Source organism: Dreissena polymorpha, unplaced genomic scaffold, assembly GCF_020536995.1.
Source record: "Dreissena polymorpha isolate Duluth1 unplaced genomic scaffold, UMN_Dpol_1.0 chrUn007, whole genome shotgun sequence".
In the NCBI taxonomy this organism is placed as follows: domain Eukaryota; kingdom Metazoa; phylum Mollusca; class Bivalvia; order Myida; family Dreissenidae; genus Dreissena; species Dreissena polymorpha.
Window position 1 is genome coordinate 880,109 of NW_026273321.1, and position 19,176 is coordinate 899,284.

At 36.2% G+C, this 19,176-nt stretch overlaps 1 protein-coding gene across 3 annotated transcripts; it reads left to right on the forward strand.

Annotated features, from left to right (window-relative positions):
• The first annotated feature begins 5,073 nt into the window (after positions 1–5,073).
• LOC127863404 (tetraspanin-18-like) lies at positions 5,074–17,645 on the forward strand. Of its 3 annotated transcripts, XM_052402927.1 has the most exons (11): positions 5,074–5,250; positions 10,131–10,224; positions 11,519–11,581; positions 12,831–12,986; positions 13,431–13,541; positions 14,103–14,177; positions 14,945–15,037; positions 15,384–15,569; positions 15,948–16,031; positions 16,282–16,357; positions 17,216–17,645. In XM_052402927.1, exons 3-10 carry the CDS (start codon positions 11,519–11,521, stop codon positions 16,345–16,347), a joined length of 834 nt encoding a protein of 277 aa, XP_052258887.1. In that variant the 5' UTR covers positions 5,074–5,250; positions 10,131–10,224; the 3' UTR covers positions 16,348–16,357; positions 17,216–17,645. The 3 variants fall into 3 exon arrangements, with proteins under 3 accessions (XP_052258887.1, XP_052258885.1, XP_052258886.1); XM_052402925.1 differs by lacking the exon at positions 10,131–10,224 and having other exon boundaries at positions 5,075–5,250; XM_052402926.1 differs by lacking the exon at positions 10,131–10,224 and having other exon boundaries at positions 5,076–5,241.
• The last annotated feature ends 1,531 nt before the right edge of the window (positions 17,646–19,176 follow it).

The window sequence follows — 19,176 nt, forward strand, 5'->3', positions numbered from 1 at the left end:
CAGGCATTTCCGGGTCACCTGCCGTACAGCATTTCTAAAGCCGCGCTCGATATGATCATCAAGCAGATTTCCTTGGAGCTCGATCATTAATGTATTCGCATTAATTCCGTCAACCCCAACAACACCGTCAACCCCAACAACATCTTATTTTTAAACTTTTTTAAATGGATCGCTTCAACGTACTGACATATTGATAGACCAGCGAAGTTTATACGTAGACAATGTAAAGAAGCGTGTGATAAACCTCACTCAAAGTCATGGGCATCAAACTTTCGGAAACTTTTGCAAGAATTAGGATTTAATTAGGTGTGGTTATATCCAAAATCACCATGCGAAAAAATAAATGATAAAACGTTCTCATTTAATGCGTAGTAGTTGTTGTGTTTTTTTGTTGTTGTTGTTTTTTGTAATTATGATAAACATTATCATTATCAACTAGGCTCGCGCGTCTCAAAAAATTGGTATTAAAATACACAGCCGCTATATAAGATACGAGGACAGCCTCTATAACTTCATATGTGCGCGCACATTTAAAATAGGAAATTTACGCTGCACCGGCAGACACGACAGTACATATCTAGCCATTTATCAACAACACTCGAAGTGGCTGACATGGACGCTTCAAAAAGAACACTCTGAAAGTATTAATGAAACAACAGTCAAACTGAATTGACGCATACCTCACTGAGCCATTTTGAAGTAAATGTATAATTAATTTAAAAAACTATAAGAATTACTAAACGGGAAATAATCTGCAGATTTGTGATGTTATCCTTTAGTGGAAGTCGAAACTAAACGTGTTTAAGTCATGGCTTGGTTTAAACAATAACGAACACAATTCAAGGACCAACACTGGTCATACATATATGGTCCGCTACATCTAGAATGTATTCATCTTGTCAGGTTACGTGAGAACAACGTACTCATGGAAAAAATATTGGGATTTTAATGTCCGTCGTCCGTCCCTGTGTATGTCCGTCCGACCGTCAACTCTTTTTTCAAAGGACATATCCTTAACTGCCTAGCAGAAATCGAGAAAGCTTCATTTAGAGGTCCCATTCAAAGTTTGTTCAAATCATGCCCCTGTGGTAAAACTCTCCAAATTTTGTTCAAAATCATGCTCCTTTGGCCAAAGTTGACTACGTCCCAAGGGTACCATTTTAAATAAAGGCATATAGCGACACTTTTAAAATTATCTCAGCGCAAGACCCATTGCTTTTATATATAATACTGCAAATCATATATATGTCCTCTATAAAGTTTGTTCAAAGTGTGTCTGTGCAGTCTGAAATGACCGCGTTCAATGTGCCCTTTACTAAGTTTGTTCAAATTGTGCCTTTGATGTCAAAAGTGGCTACACCCGTTTGTTGGTGTGAACTGTTCTATATAGACTTTTATAGCACCATGTGATCGATGTATGCTCCTGTCGTAAAATTAAGTTCCAACCTCTGGTCTCTAGTACAATGAGCTACAGTTTCTTCGGTGATAGCTCGAGGATGCTCAGGGTCTGCTTGGTTTTAACAATATACTTGTATGTATACGATATGTATTTATCTTTTACAAAATTTAATCCAGAATATATTTAAAAACTACTGATTTAACGTTCCTCGTCTGCCAATGTGTACTGAACAGAACAGCAAAGAAAACGTGTTCTTAGTTTTTAGGCTCGTTCAAATGCGGTTGGTATGGATTGTAATAAATAATGTACATGAAAATCAAATACATAGTTTAACCTTATTTTTAGATATATTTATTAATATTTTATCACATGAATACACTGTCACAATAAAAGAAGCTACGAAGTATTATGATTTGAACAACCGTGCTATTTTATTGATATGCAAACAGCGACGAGTTTGCACGTCGTGAATGCACACTTTTATTTCAGTAACATGGAGATCGATGTGTGGCATAGGTTTGAATTACGAGAGCTAAGCAAATACTGATAAGCTTTTTAGTCCATTCTAATGATTTTTACATTATTTGCTTGTGCGCTTAAATTGTCCGTAATTGATAAAACTTTGATGCATTAAGTCTTTAGAAAACAATTTTTCATCTTGTTGATACGGGCATTCTTTTTAGGTCTTTCTAGATCTGACATGATCTTAAATAAAGAAGACGATAATCATTTATAAGACAATTTGTATATCGCACCACATAAACACTGTTATAAAGAAAGTTTATAATTGTCAGTTTAATCTAAATTGGTGACATTTAATTTGTATGTGTTTGTATTTTTTAATCTTTATAAAACAATTGTGACATTTTATTAGGTTGTCAAAATGATATCCCTGTTCCTGTATTGTGAAACACGTGTGCGAAACACTCCGCATGTTGCAATATTCTATGTTGCCAAACTAAGATGTAAAGAAGTAACATATACATGATGTATTTAAATCATTTATAAACTGGACCCTTTTTGAGGTATTATATGTTTTTTATTATAAATTTCTTAGAAATCGAATCATATTTTCTTTGGCCTTCGATTACGGATGGCACTTCGATAACAAAGAAAAACAAAAGTCACGCGCGAAAGGTAAGTTCCTCAGTGTTTTATTTTTACTTTTGAAACACGGTACATGGTACAGTTGATAAAGAATAGTATATCCTTTTGTATTAAAAATAAATATTTCAAAGAAGAATAGTAGAATTTTGTCAAAAAAGAAAAAACATTTCATAGGAAAACAGCATAAACTGAATAATCAGTACACATTTCAACAAAATAAAAATACTTGAAACCCAAAGGAACATAACCTAAATGCAAAACAGCTGAAATAATCACCTCTCGTGCGTCACATGTGTTGTCCTCTGTTATCGAAGTGCGATCTGTTATCAAAGTATTGCCATACCCAGCTTGATGCCTTTAAATTTGAATTGCAAGGCTATAAGATTTAGGTGTATTTTACACGTGTGTGTTTTGTCATTTATTTTGGACTAAGTGTCAGGTACAGCGTTGATTTCGACCCATTTAAAGAGACGTGTTCACAGTTTTGCAAATAGACAATTTTCAAAAACAATATAATAGATTCAAAAACATTTGAAATACATTTATGTATTATATTTAACAAGAACAAACAGCTATGACTAAGAAAATGTTAAAAATATATGTTTGTTTATTGCTAATCATAAATCAAAATCGTACAAATTATAATGTGTTTGAAACGCTTTTCATTTCCATAGATAATTTAGAAAAACTGGTATAACCGACATAGGGTTTTAATTAATTCATACAATTCGACAGCCTGTGTGGTGTAATTGCACCTAGATAGCTTTTTCTTCTAGAGTTCCTGTGTTTGATCCCCGTGCCAGGCACATTGTTTTGCTTTAATCTTCTTTGTCTTTGCATTTTAAATTATTTAGAACTATCCATAATATTACTGTTTTGTTATGTAAGCCATTTATTGATTTTTTTTTTCAAAAAAAAAATACTAGAATCTATTAATAATGTACCCCACCACCGCCACCACCACACTACCGCCACTATTGGCTCCGTATTGACCGTTTCATGACAGTGATCCTTGCTTTAATCATGTTTATGTTCGATGGTGTGTTGAATGTAATGTCTTATATTGTACAGCAATTGGTTACATGCATTCGGCTTTAATTTTCTATTATGTGTACATGTATTTCTTGCTAAAAAATAAAACAACGCAGAAAACAAAATTCAAAACAAATAATTAAAACTTGGTCAGCCCAGCGTTTAACTGGTGTCTAGACCATTGTTTACGCCCCTCAGATAATTCTTGGCTACTAGCATATCTCAGGAGTATACCTGTTCTTTTTGGTTTAAATTACGTTTCATCGAGATAAGATAATATATAAATTATACACAACGTTTTAACGGTTTAAGTGTATAATTATGGTTTTAAAAAACTCAAAATAGTTTGATGTAAATAAAGTACGAAAAACGTCTCTGTTTTCGTTATTTTTTTTATAGACTACAATATCGAAGTTTTATTCATACGGTGAAAGGAATAGGAAGTGTTAAATTAGCAACGTGCAAATATAACTTAATTTAAACAATTATTTCGTGAACAGTGAATATATTCGACGATTACCTAATTAAACTTTAATTGTATATGTAACTTTAAATAAAAAACTATTTTTAGAAATTGTATATGAACATCAAATAAAAGCATTTTAAGAATAAGAAAGAGAATAACCTGATTGTCAAAATATATTATTTCATTACATTTTGAAATTCAAAATATGTGAAGGTTGTTTGGATATTGCTCTTTGTTTTATAGCTTTTAATACATGTCATATATACCTTGAATTTATCCTGTCTGTCCGTCCTGTGAACGTCTAATTGCCCAACGTATTGAACTTAAGATTGCAAGTAGTCAACAAAAATGACACACCATTCCACATGTTTGTTTCTTGAATGTCTTTTCTTCGATACCAATAGACAATTCTACCGCAAACTTTTTCAAACGTTGTTCAAACTTCTTTTGAACTCTTTCGCTAAACAATAGTGTCACTTAATCAGTTCTGATATAGCATCTTATGTTTATTTATTCGCATAACTTATCCTTATTTTTATACAATGTTTTGATAATGCCCTTGGTGTGTTGGCTTATTATAGCATCATTTTCACAAAATATATCAAGTGAACATATTTGTATTATATTTCAATAGATCTTCTCGTAAATATGTTAATTATTTTTGACGACTCTGTAAACTCATAATCGTATACACAATTATAGAAAGATGCAATAAAAAAATCAGTGAATTAAAAGAGGGAGAACTATATGTAAATTATTCCATAACAAAACTGCAAATTGAGACGTATGGCTTGGTGTGGTAATGTAAATGCACCCATTTCGATTTAAACGTAAATATAAACAGCCGAAACATAAGCATCATTCACAATAAATAACGCACAAGATCCTTGCTATAATCAGTGACAGCAGGTTAGCATCCGGTAACGGGACATAATTGTACTCTCACGTGTGGCCATTGGGTGCGTTTGCTCAATCATATCATCGAAATGCAAATAAAATACAACAAGTGTATCAAGCGTGTTTTCTGATAAACATTAAAAACAAGGAGGCCGATTTATGGCTTGTCAAGCCTTGCTCACTGCAAATATCCCCCTTCAAGATACTGCGTCGCTTTCAGAAAAGCCCAATCATCATCGCGTTATCGACCTAACGTGTACGTTACAGGAACAGAACAAATTTCGATTAAAACAACTAGAGCTGATCAACAAGTATCGTGTTTTAGACGTTGGAATATAAAGCAAGCAGGGTACGTCTGCACTTTTCTTATGCAGGAATGCGTGAATGAGTATTAAAAATATGACGAAAATTATATTCAAATAAATCGGTTCAAACATTTATATCGACAATATACTGTATTATATTACTTATTATTTTACAAAAAAACGTATGATCTTACTTCGCTGGTTTGTCTTTTAATTACATCAACACGGTGCACAGTTACCTTTTTATACTTAGCAAATAACATTCGCAGGCCCGCTTACGAAATAACGGCCTGAGGTCCATTTTATTACGTTAACGTCGCGCGCTCGGAATATTTTCAAAAAGACATTAAGGCCGTGGCAAAATATAATTAATGACCCAGCGAAGCCGTCTTACGGCCCGGTCGTGACGTTAATGTTTTCCTTTAATTGTACCAATGTGTATTATTATACTATTTTAAACATGACGCAATATGTGAACAAAATTACCATGGCACCATGTACAAACGCTTCGTCAATGTTCGAATACTCAGTGGTTTCGCTGTAACGTTACTATTAAAATCTATAGCGTACAGTGTGAGTACATGTTAAATGTTTTAATTTACAAAATGTTTGCGTTTTTACAAAAACCGTTCTTGCTTAGTGTCTGCGATGGCTTAAAATTGTACGCGCTGATCAATAAATTAAAAAGAAACACACAGCATTGATTTCATTATTGCTGCTTTTAAGAAAGTCAAAGAAGTTCATTGCGCAGTTATAATAAAGACACAAAATCGGGGGACGGGGGGGGGGGGGGGGGCACTTGTCTATGATACATATTCTGTCTCCTGCTTTGCGCGTTTTTGGCCTGGGGCGTAGCCCCAAGGCCATAGTAATGATACAAATTTCTGAGCCTATCCGAATTGGATGGCTGCCAAAAACCAAATTCCCAAAAGTCCGATTTACCCCTTAATTCATGCGCAATAAAAGAAGTTCTTCGCAGATCTCAATAATCCGCCTTGTAAATACAGAACATCACTATATAACATGACCGTGTAATAAAAGTTGTAACAAAATATTATTGAAGCAAAATTGCTAAGAATTGGCTACGACATAATATTTATTGTTTGCATATTCATGCAAGAATAAATTCCTCACTTGACGGTCTAGGCCGAAAAGATACGAGTGTCTTCGGAGACAGTAAGAAGACTTTTTTCTGATACATTTTTTTAAGAAATTATATTTGGTATTTATAAACATATTTTTAAATATTGTTATTTTATTTTGCGTTAACAAGACATTCAAGAAAAAAGAAAATGAAAAAAACAAACAAACAAATATTCATGATAATTCTCGGAAATATACAAAGTTACCGGATATGATATTTCACTGCGCAGATCGAGCGCGGAAATCGAGCGCGAAAAGTTCTACGTGAGACAACGTACACAATCTGTACACCGTTCTTTATCAGGGTAAAGGCCAAGTCTCATTATGATGCCGGCGGAGCCCCGGTTTCGTGATCCGGGATCTACCGGGATGATCCGGAGCTCTACCGTGATAAACCGGGGCTCCACCCGGGACGACCGGGATGAACCGGGGAAAACCGGGGCTCCAATGGGAAAGTATTAAAATGTATAATACCTCCGGGATGAACCGGAAGTCACCTGGAAGGACCAGCAACGACCGGTGCCGCCCCGGCAACAACCAGGACGGCACTGGGAACAACCGGGACGGCACCGTAGCTCCACCGGGGCCCATACGGACCCAGGCAGAGCTACGGCAACGCCCCGGTGGAGCCCCGGTGAATGCCGTTAGAGTTCCGGTATAGCTACGGTACATAATAAAACCGTCGCTCTGCCGGGACGCCACCGGCATTCACCGGGGCTCCGCCGGGGCATTACCGGCGACGACCGGGTGAAACCGGTGCGTTGCCGTAGCTCTGACGGGATATGATGCCGGTATAGCCCCGGTAAGTGCCGGTGGTGTTACGGTATACCGGGGCTCTGCCGGGACGCTACCGGCTTTCACCGGGGCTCAACCGAGGCAGCACAGGCGACAACCGGGGCTATGCCGGGACGCTGTCGGCTTTCACCGGGGCTCAACCGGGGCACTACCGGCGACAATCGAGGCTCTGCCGGGGCTTCACCGGGATAAACCGTAGCCAGTCCGGGTTGATAGGGACTCTTCCGGGTTGTTGGCCGGCTTCAACCGGAGCGGCACCGGGAATTAGTGTGAACGCGTTAAAAAATTTCCACGAATCATCCCGGTCCTCGCTGGTCGACCGGCGTTATCAAACCGGGATGGAAAAACCTAGGTTCTCATGAGAACCTAGGTTCTCATTCTGAGAACCTAGGTTCTCATGAGAAACCTAGTTTCTTGGGATTATGCGTCGAACCGCTTGCCATACACATGGCTTCAAGAACCCAAGTTTTCAAATGAGAACCTAGGTTTTCATGAGAACCTAGGTTCTCATTTGAAAACCTAGGTTCTCATGAGAAACCTAGTTTCTCGGGATTATGCGTCGAACCGCTTGCCATAAAAATGCACGATATTTTCACTTATTTATTTGATTGTATGGTAATGTAGAATTTTCTATGACATTGGACTTAACAAAAGATTTGAATACGAGGAAGGATGCTGTTTATTACATAATGTGTCTCACTTATTTCACATTCAATATTATCAGCCATTGATTTCACGATACCAACTGAAAACAATCAAGACTCGATATATCCATAATTGAGTTTATTTTCGTTTTCGGTACGATCGGCTGCCTCGCCGTCTTACTGCATCGATTTCTTACCACAACTTCCCCATCCATCATTCCAATATTTTTGTTCTCCTTTCAATTATGGTATGTTTTCATTTTTTTGTGTCGTTTATACCCATTTTACCATTCTATTATATTTTATGGATACTTTTTTCATGGTAAATGATAGTTTGGTATTTTATTGTTGTGGGTAGTTTCGATAATGGTTTGCCGTATGTTTTATTGTTATTACATAACGTATTGTTTAAGTGCATTTCCAATCTATTGATAGCATATGGTTTGTTCAATTGGATAGCGGGTTTTGCGCCTACCAGACATGTCATATATTGATATCAATTTTGTTTTGTTGTTTGTAGTATGTTTACTATATTATAACATGTTACATTATATGGCCCTTTATGTTTTTCTCGATACAACGCATTACGAATGGATTTTGGTCATATTACTATCTACCTTTGTATTCGAGCAACATATTAATATATTACCGGCATGTATATGCAATTTCTTCATTTTATCAATATAAATGATCGATTAGTAGACTGTCGTCTGAAGAAATATAAAGTGCACTTAATGTGATATGCACAAAGGCATTCTGATCTCCCGGTAAAACAGCCATAATAAATTTTCAGTATCATGTAACAATCTATACTAAAATACATGCACACAATACCGGTTGCCTACCATTTCTAAAGGGGCCTTTTCACGTTTTGGTAAATTGACAAAATTAAAAAAGTTGTTTCAGATTCGCAAATGTTCGTTTTAGTTATGATATTTGTGAGTAAAAAGTAATACTGAACATTTACCATGCTCTAAAATATCCATTATATGCATCTTTTGACGATTACCTGCAAATTATAAAGCGTTGCAACGCGAAACTATTGAATAATTTGGAGAGTTCTGTTGTTTTCGTTATATTTTGTGAAACTACGAGGATTACTTATATAGAGTATAAAATACATCTGTGACTGTGTGAGCACGGATGGCCGAGTGGTCGAAATGGGTAGACTTTTACTCCAGGACTCCAGGGGTCTGTGGTTCGAGCCCTGGTTATGGTTATTTTTTATATTGTATTCTTGGTTTTTAACTGGAGCTTTTTTGGATCAAATGTTTACATTTATCAATGTAAAGCATTTAAAGACAAACTTCAATACATGCCAAAATCTGTGAAAATTCCCCTTAAGGTATCGTACGTTTAAAATCAAATCGTGAGATTACGGTAAAATATTTTATCAATTGAAAAGCAATAGTAGAAAATTTGGATCTCTTTACTAATTTCATGCTTGAAATCAATTTTAACAAAATTTTACAAAATGACATGTTCACATATGCTACCCTTACTTATGAAATCGAAGCGCTGTAGGCGCTGAAGGCCTGGGGCTAGATTTAGTTTGACGTAAAATGCATTTGGATGTTTTGCCCGAATTTCTCCATTTGTCCGAATTTATACGGTTTGACCCTAGCGGTTGAGTGCAGAAGCTCAGAGGCAATCTCTTGCACGACGGCCACATTACATTGGGAGGCGGAAAACTACAACGGGCGGGGTTAGGGGTCGGGTTAGGGTAAGGGTTGGGTTTAGGCTAACCCAAACCCTAACCCGACCCCTAACACTAATCCAAACCCTAACCCTAACCCTCTAACCCCCCCTTGCGCAATACCATACCATGCCTCGCCCGTTGTCGTTTTCCGCCTCCCCTTTACATTCACCTCTGTGTTGGGCTCAGAACGGACTATTGTTATGAAAGCGTTTTATTCATATCATGATCATTCCAAGCGTTCATCAGTGAGGTTACAGTATACTAAACAATATCTTGCACGACGGTTACATTGCATTAACTGCATTAAAGAAAACCATCTCATACCATGATATCTTATATCAGTCTTAATTAATTATTATAAAATTGATATGTTTTTTATGTTAAGAAACCGACATACATAAATACGTCGAAGCAATGCCTAACGTCACTCAATAAAAAATATGTACAATTGGTTACATTTGTGAAGTGCGTGGAATGATTACATCTGTGTAAATGGGCAATAAAATAGTTCCAAAGAGTTGCATTAAAACTCACAAGTTTTTGCACGATTTATCGTACATTTAAAAGTCATATTTCTTAATTAAATGCATGCGATCTTAAATATTCACTCAAATATACATTGTATGCGTTTGTTCGGTTTTAGCTATTTGGTAGACAAAATGGCGTGCTGAGCCTTATGCAGAGTTGTATGTGAGAGCAAGGAACGACAACTCTGCGTGGAGATTGGCTCAGAGGCTGTAAGAAAAGACAATATTTGTGTATATACTACAGTGTACATAGACGATGGAGGGCTACACGATACTGGTTGTGGGAATGATAACCTAGGTCCTCGCTTGAAGATTGCACATGTATGGCAAGCGGTTCGACGCATAATCCCGAGAAACTAGGTTTCTCATGAGAACCTAGGTTCTCAGAATGAGAACCTAGGTTCTCATGAGAACCTAGGTTTTCAAATGAGAACCTAGGTTCTCATGAAAACCTAGGTTCTCATTTGAAAACTTGGGTTCTTGAAGCCATGTGCAATCTTCAAGCGAGAACCTAGGTTCTCATGAGAAACCTAGTTTCTTGGGATTATGCGTCGAACCGCAAGAAACTAGGTTTCTCATGAGAACCTAGGTTCTCATTCTGAGAACCTAGGTTCTCATGAGAACCTAGGTTTTCAAATGAGAAAAACCTAGGTTCTCATTTTAAAAACCTAGGTTCTCATGAGAACCTAGGCTCTCATTCTGAGAACCTAGGTTCTCATGAGAAACCTAGTTTCTTGGGATTATGCGTCGAACCGCTTGCCATACATTTTTGTTACAGAAAGAAAATGTATGCTGACAACTCATTTCGTCTTTGACATTTTTGTTATAACTTATAAAGCAATTTTACTTATCAGTATTTTCTTAATCTTGGTAAATATTGTTTTTGTTTCCAATATTCTGTGTAAAGCCATACATTGTCAACTTGTGTTCTTTTTTAAACAGAGCCTATACATAACGGCGTATCCATTGCTTGTGCTACATAAATAGCAACGTGTAAATATATGGCCAGCGTCATATGACAATGGTCATGTGCCATATTCGGCCAACGTATCTCCTCTAGACCAGCCTGTGAATTCGCTCAGTCTTGTCAGGTGTTACCCTCTTCGCTTATGAGACAACGAAACTTTGTCTCTATAGCGGATAAGCGGGCTGGTCGGGAGCTACTCTGGTCGCATATGAAATAAGACATATTTCCGCATGGCTCGACTCACGTGTCAAAGGATTATATTTCTCGATATTGAACAAAAATGTATTTAATTTTTTTTTTCTTCTGGATTTATAATTCAAATTAAAGTACAATTAAATAAAATCACTTTGTTGCCCTTCTATCTATAAAAGCAAATGTGAAAATTTGATACATAACATGCATCTCCAATTGACAAAATGTTCGTTATTTTTATAAATTATACTTTTGGCAAAAGGTAAATAAATACAGAGGACAGATCAAAACAATTGGACCATTCTCATGTTGCTACTTAGCTTACCTGCAAGTGTTTTGTTACAGATGGCTGGATGCTTGGCACAGATCGCCCGACTCCTGTTGGTCATCATCAACATCGTGTTTCTTGTAAGTGATGGTGTTTAAATGCAGTGTAGTAGATTTTTTTATCGGGATTCTCCCATTTTGGCAATCGCTCTGATAAGATTTGTTAATCGGATTTTGATCTAAAGTGCGAAATACAGCAGTCACTCGTTTACAGATACGGCTATAGGTCATTTATCGCCCGGGTTAAAGCAGCTAGTACAGGTCGACTAGGTTTAAAGTCAGGTTCTGTAGACGAGCAAGAAGTTTTGGCGCAAGAGTGTTCATCTAAACCACTGATCAGCTCGTATAATGGCGTGTCTGAGTGTGAAGACCATGATAATGAAATCGTACAGATTCAGTTTGACACTCTTGTGACGTTTTAGATGCTTTTGTCTATAACGCATTTTTGGACAGTGTGTTCACTCTTCGATTAAAACTTCATGAATTACATTATTTAAAGACAATTATGTTTAATGTATTTAACATTAAAATTATGTGTTCATTGAAAAAGTATTATTTTAAAACGTACACATCAATATTCCCCGTATATAAAAACGTGAGCAAGACACTCGTAGCAAATAGATTTATTGCTAGCAATCGAACGTTCCCTTTGTTTGTCTAAGCAAATCGTTTGTGTAAATAAAGTCCGTTGTCTTTGATGGTGTCAAGATGTTGTCAGACCGACCCCATTGAATTGACATAATCGATCTTAGTGTTCTTAGATAGGAAGATTATCTAGTTGCTCTTTCTTAGAACACCCTCTTAATGAAGTTCATCTGCTCAGGTTTCAAAACTTACAAGTTTTTATGTTGTCTTAACAAGCTTAATTATAAACATATTTTGATTTATACATGAACGTGGTTTTGAGCTACATTGTATTTGCATTTCTCAGCAAATCATGCTTTACTTTGTGTGTTTCATCTGCAGAAATAGATATATTTGCACCTTGTTACCGAAGTACAATGACTTTATAGTGGCATATATATCTAGCAATACCCCGCACATACAGTTACTAGTGACGTAACAACGCTACTTTCACAAAGAAGCACCGTCTGTGGACCGTTTTCAATGCACGCATTTGAACAGTACTGTAAAAATATTGTCAAATATAATATAAGTATAAACTACATGCAACAAGTTCAGCACAAGAATGTTTGTGTGTATACAATCTCTTCAAACGTTTATCAATTTGCAATAAAAATCTTTGATAGTTTCCATAAAAGCTGTACAAATATGTTGCAATTCAGAACAATCTCATAAGTATACCAACTCCTTGTAACTCCTCCCACAGCTTCTCGGTCTGGCAGTGACGGCCATAGGGTTCATCCTACGGTATGGTTACAATATCTACAAGCCCTTCTTGGAGACCGGGCTGAACCAACTTGAGAAAGCATTGATGGATACAAAACTTGGATCGTTCGACGTCAAGTCTATTGATATCGGAGAGGTGATGTTTAAATAACTATTGTGTACAGTGTTTGAGGCGCATTGTCGATGGCTGTGTGTAAAGACTATTCATAAAAAGTTCATACTTGTGTTTGTTTTTGTGTACTGTTAATATGTGTACTGTTATCATGTGTAATAAAACGATTCGATCAATTTATGAACAAACATAATTTAACAATCGGGTAGAACATACTGTTGGAATATTTCCCGTATTACAAGTAATTGATGATTCATACGCATTAACCCCTGTTAAAAAGCATTTATGACATACAATAAAACATATTGGTCCCGGTACCCATGTGTATATTATTAGCAAGCAGATATGTTCATTTATTCAATGGTCCTATATTTCCTTTACCATAACCTATATTTACAATATATTACTGAAACGACACACGTTTGAAGAACGACCATGGTTGTCATGACACACACATTTCACCTGCAGGTGTTGCTAAGCCTGTCTGTCGGCCTGATCATCGGAGGTCTAGTGCTTTTTGGTCTCGCCTTCTTTGGATGCTGTGGAGCCTGCTGCAAGTTCAAGCTATTCCTCTGGATTGTAAGTCACTCATGAAAATAGAATTTAGAATATGCGTAAAGTGTCGTCCCAGATAAGCCTATGCAGTACGCACATGCTTATCATGGACAACACTTTCCGCTTAAATTTGATTTTTGCTACGGAGACCTTTCCTTTAAACGAAAAATACCACAAAAGCGGCAAGTGTCGTCCCTGGTGAGCGTGTGCGGACTACACAGGCTAATCTTGGTTGGCAGATTGCGCAAATTCATTTAGACCCGGTTTTCCACAGCGAGGCTAAAATATATGTTTGAACGCCATAGCGTCTGAAAGAGGAGTTCTATTGTTACCATTATATCCAGCATTTTGATTCTAGTATACCAGAATTGAGCTGTATATGTATGTTTACTATTAATAATCATAATAACAAAATAATCATTTGCATGTTTAACGATTGTTTATCGTACAATGTATTTGTAAATAACAGGCAAAGTGCACTTAATTGTGTATACGCAATTGAGTCTAGTTCTTCTTCATATTTCACGATGACGATTATCACGTCGTACTTACTTTCTATATTTAAACAATATACTTCTTTCCCAGTACGCCATTGTTATTGTGGTTTTCATCCTGATTGAAGCCATCGGCATTGGACTCCTGTACGGCAAACCAGATATTGTAAGCATATTTGTCACGATTAACATTGATGATTTTTTTAATGGAATATAAATTAGACAGTTCAAACAATTTGGAATAAGTATAATAAATAGAAACGTGTGTATATCTTTCCATCAAATTCGACCTTTGGTATTGTCTTTATTAAAAAAATCAGTACTGTGCAGAACTGTCACATAAATTATTGTCCAAAATTATGGAGTGATAGCCGATGCTTTTATTTCTTATTAAACGTACAATTAATATCGTAAATAAATCGATGCATTCGATGCTTATCAAAAGCGAAAATTACAGGTGTCATAAAAAATGGTTTGGCGTGAGCCAAACACAATTTTATTATTATTGAACTTTTTGTCATAATGCAATGCGTGTAAAGCTTAAAACGCTAAAAACAGTATATCCGTTTATCAAGTTTATTTTCCTACAACTGACACTGGGATATTAGTTTTACTCCGTTCGTTCATTATACAAATCTTTTTGACAATATATACTATATATTTAATTATTTAATCATAGTGTCCTTTGATAATGTACGAAAAATGTATGGTTTCTTGTGCTTCAACCTCATTATTAATTAATTGATACCTGCAGAGCCGCAGTTGCGGCCTGTTTGTATTGAAGACTGAAAACACGTAATTTCTGGTATCGTATGGTTATTTATGGAATGTTTTAATCCAATATATAACTGCATGCACCCGTTCTGTATGTCTTACCTATAAAATACAAAAAGTATTTCATTTAAAATTCAATAGCTGAACTACTTTTTGCAGGTGAAGGACCAAGCAAAGTCGTCACTATCTGGATTCGAAGGCCTTGCCTCAGAGAAAGTGCCCTCGCTTGCTTGGAACGTGATTATGATTCAGGTAAAATTCTTTGTGTGCAATAACATGTTAATAAAATAATTGGAACCGTTGCGACTTGTCCACGGAACACTGAGCTAGCCAGTAACCAGTATATTTATATTTTATGATAAATATTGCCATATGATTGCATAATCCAATCAAATGAGGTTAATATCTGTACAAACTAAAAGGGAGGGTTTACTACGTTTTGCAACTTTTTCGGCATACATGTGTGTTAAAACTATTATTATCAAAACTTAGGACACAAAGTGGCAATCTAATTTGTATCTTCAAATGGGATTATTGTTGTCATTACTACCTGCATACATGTACCAATATATTAATGTCACTGTTGTTGTTTCAATAGTTCAAGTGTTGCGGTGTGGACAGCTATACAGATTTCAGCGTCGCAACTAAATGGAATAATAATCCCGGTGGTTTTGGTAAGATTGACATGCCTCTTGCATGCTGTAAAAGCCTCCCTTCCTCACAGTCAGCAAATGCCGCCGATTGCGCTAAAGAGACACATATGGCACTGAATAATGGCGAAACGGTATGTACTTTAACATGTGTGTTCCAATGCAGCTCACCAAAATAAAAATTATAACTCGGGACGTTTTTTTTAACTCATCATCATTATCATGGTAATTATGTAGTTTATATTAACGCAGAAGTTGCTTTCAGTTATATTTAATGTATGTAATAGCCTTTTACATTTTAACATGTGTGTATAATTTTACCCTTCTTTTACCATATGACAAGTGGTTATGAAGTTTTCAAGTCGTTTTTTTTTTCTTTTAAAGTGGCTTTACATAAAAAAAAGTTACGTGATTGTAATTTAAATTGCATTTCTCTGTTTCCAATGTGAATAGCTTTCGTAATAACTATCCGCTCATACGTTTACCAATAATTGACGATCTCTTGTATTTAGGGTTGCTATGGTGAAGTTTGGGGAGCATCGTTTGGCAAGACTGCGATCGCTGTGCCCGTTCTCGTCATTTGTGGCATAATACAGGTGAATGCGTATTCGCAACCATGCATTAATATGCAAATATATGAATACATTGTAATGTTACAACTATTGTTTAAACAACAACCAGGAATGTCGTTATTTTCGTCGAAATTTTGTTGCTAATGCGAATTTGTGTACAGATGTCAATTGAAAAACATTGTATAGGTAACATTATAATACACTAAATATCCAATGAAACAATATGAGGAAATATTGGTCATTACGGACATATTTCAAATCGTTTTATGCACAGATCCTGTTCATCGTGTTCGCGGTAATGGTGGCCAAGGGGGACAATGACAGAGTGTCACCCATCTAGGATGGAAAAGGTAGGACGATTTATCTGCAAGTTGTAATTAGCTACGAAGCAGCATCCAAGCAACTGTTAATATCCTGCAAGCCATTAATACAAAAAGCATAATGATTGTTCGCGCATAACACTGATCAACTAGTGAACTGCGAATTCAACCATTTCGGGGAGTTTTGGTTAATATTCAGTTGCGTTGCTTCGATGATGTATTTTGTCGTATTGTGATAATTTTATAATGTCAACATAACCGTGTTAAACTTTAACGTAACACGTCTTTTAAAAATCAGGTATAATATTTATATTAAAAAACAACAACAAAATAATATGTATTCGAAGTTGAGGGCGTCGGCAACGGTGAAGCCGCAGCCACACTATTTCGGCAAGTAACCGACATGTATCAAACATGCTGCCTCTTGTCAGAAATAGAAACTTCGCAACGTCCTTGTTCTATGAAACCCTACTTGTTGGATTAGCCTTACACTCACAAGATTGGTCAGTACCTCGTCAAAATATGTACGTTATCGGCAGATGTTGGTTGGAGGAGTTTTGGTCCTTTTTAATTTTCACATCGACAAGCCTGCGTTTGATGACCACAAATACGTGTTATAAAAATCGTATATATTATAACTAACTATATTAAAAAAATAATTTGTATTCGAAGTCAAGGGCGACGGCAAAGCCGCCGCCCAAATATTTCGGCAAGTAACCGACATGTATCAAATATGTAACCTCTTGTCAGAAATAGAATAATCGCGCCTCCCCTGTTTTTTAAAGTCGATCACCGTTTCACACGATGTGTCACCCACATTGCAGAACCGTAATTTATTAAAAACGAATTCGTTATGGTAGATAATACGTATAGTTGTTATTATTTCAGAAAAGAACCAGTTCCGTCCAGCGCTTATCTGTGATATATGGAAGTGACCTTTGTTGCATGGTGCATTCTTGTATAAACAGATATTTTTATTTTGTACAGCTATTTTAGAATTATAATAAACATGTGCCTCGTTGAATCTTTTAGAACCATTCAAACCAATATTGAGGATAAATAATTATTTTGTGTGTGTGGTGTTTTAGTGTTCGTAAAAGTGTATAAGCGCTAAACAGATATGAATTCCTATCACTTACATGGCTGTTCTACAAGTGCAGAACTAGACAGTCAAACCGTACAGAATAATACATTATTTCCTTTGATGAATGATGTGATGTTTCCTGTTTTAATTATTTATTTATTTAATTAATTGAACTATTACATAATCGATGTATACGATGTACACGTGTTTCTTAATAAACGTTTTGCTGGATTATTATTGATGTTTACTTGCACCATGCATAATTTTTAGGATGTTTACAGACAGCACATAGAAGGGGGATGTGCATTTTATTTCTTATTTACCATACAACTAAACGAGTGGGTCAAGATGGCCCTTATAAGCTTACTTGGTTTCACTGACAACAATAGTTGAAGACATTGTCTTGTGGACCAGTTTTTCCCACACTTGACCCACATTCAAATATTAAACAATCTGACCAAGTTTCATATAGTGTCATCAAGTCTGAGTACATGTGGCCTCTAGAGTGGTACCAAGATCTTAAAGATTTGACCTTGTGATCTCGTGTTAGGATGCACCTGACACAGTTTCCACCTTGGTTTGCAAAGATATAATCAAGATAAGCATTTTTACCAAGTTTCATCATGAATAAGTCATACATTTAGCATCTAGTCCGGTATCGAGGTTCCTCTAAATTGACGCAAGTAACCCAGATTTTAGCTTAACCAAGAAAAAGTTACAAGGCATTACAAGGCATTCCAAATGCATGAAGATTGAGTAATAAATGTTTGTTTTTCTTGAATGCAAGGTTCATCTGTGATTTAATCTCGTGACATAGTATTTGAACGCACGTAAACAAGATTCAAATTCGATCTTAATATTGCCCAGTTTGTGAATCTTTCCACGTTTAATCAAGGTTCGGTAATCAATTAGAGCGTTAACATTTTATTTCTAAGATTTGACCTGGTTTTCTAGTTGTTAGACGCACGTGATCAAAATTCGAAGGCAACCTAGAAAATGACGAAAACAAGATTCCGACTGAGTTTCAACAAGTCTGATGCGTAAATTTTGCCTCTAATGTGGTAACAAGTTTAATCTTTCATTAGACCTGGTGACCTACTTTTTGAACGCACGTATTCTAGATTTGAAGTTAGCTTAGATGTTGTCAAGAAAAATATTTGTCCATGTTTCATCAATAATGTCTCTTTTATAGAGCCTCTCGAGTGGTTACAAGGTTTATCTAATATTAGGCCTGAGTTTTTCGTACCCAGGTTCGAACTAGGATAGATATTGTCCATATAAACATTCTGACCTACCTGTAAGAAGACTGGATGAAAAATGTGATCTATAGAATGGTAACGAGCTGAAAAGTTGACGATGTTCATCCCACACCGTACGGAGCACGACTACGGACACCGGCAAAAGGGTGATCACTGTAGCTCATCAGGTGAGCTTAAAATGAAATCCTAATTTTATCAATGTTCCCATTAAACATGCATTAATAAAGTAACGCGATGAGCTAGCACCGGGCACTGGTCATATTTATTAATAACGACCAATCTGTATGTGAATTTACTACTGATGTCTAAACATTTGGTGAACAATATAGTATATTTCTGATTTTAATTCATTGTGTACACTTACTTTATCGCAAATTTCATTATTTAACTGTTGGGGGAGCATTGTGCCACCGGGAGGAACTTTTTTTAACAATTAGACTATTAACAAATCGAAATCTAAACAAATGCGTAACTAACACAAACTCAAAAACTCTTCCACGATTAAA

Coding starts and splice junctions, on each gene's coding strand:
- LOC127863404 (XM_052402927.1), top strand. CDS start 11,519: ATGGCTGGATGCTTGGCACAGATCGCCCGACTCCTGTTGGTCATCATC. Junction 13,542..14,102: donor TCAAGCTATTCCTCTGGATT/GTAAGTCACTCA, acceptor CTTCTTTCCCAG/TACGCCATTGTTATTGTGGT. Junction 14,178..14,944: donor TGTACGGCAAACCAGATATT/GTAAGCATATTT, acceptor TACTTTTTGCAG/GTGAAGGACCAAGCAAAGTC.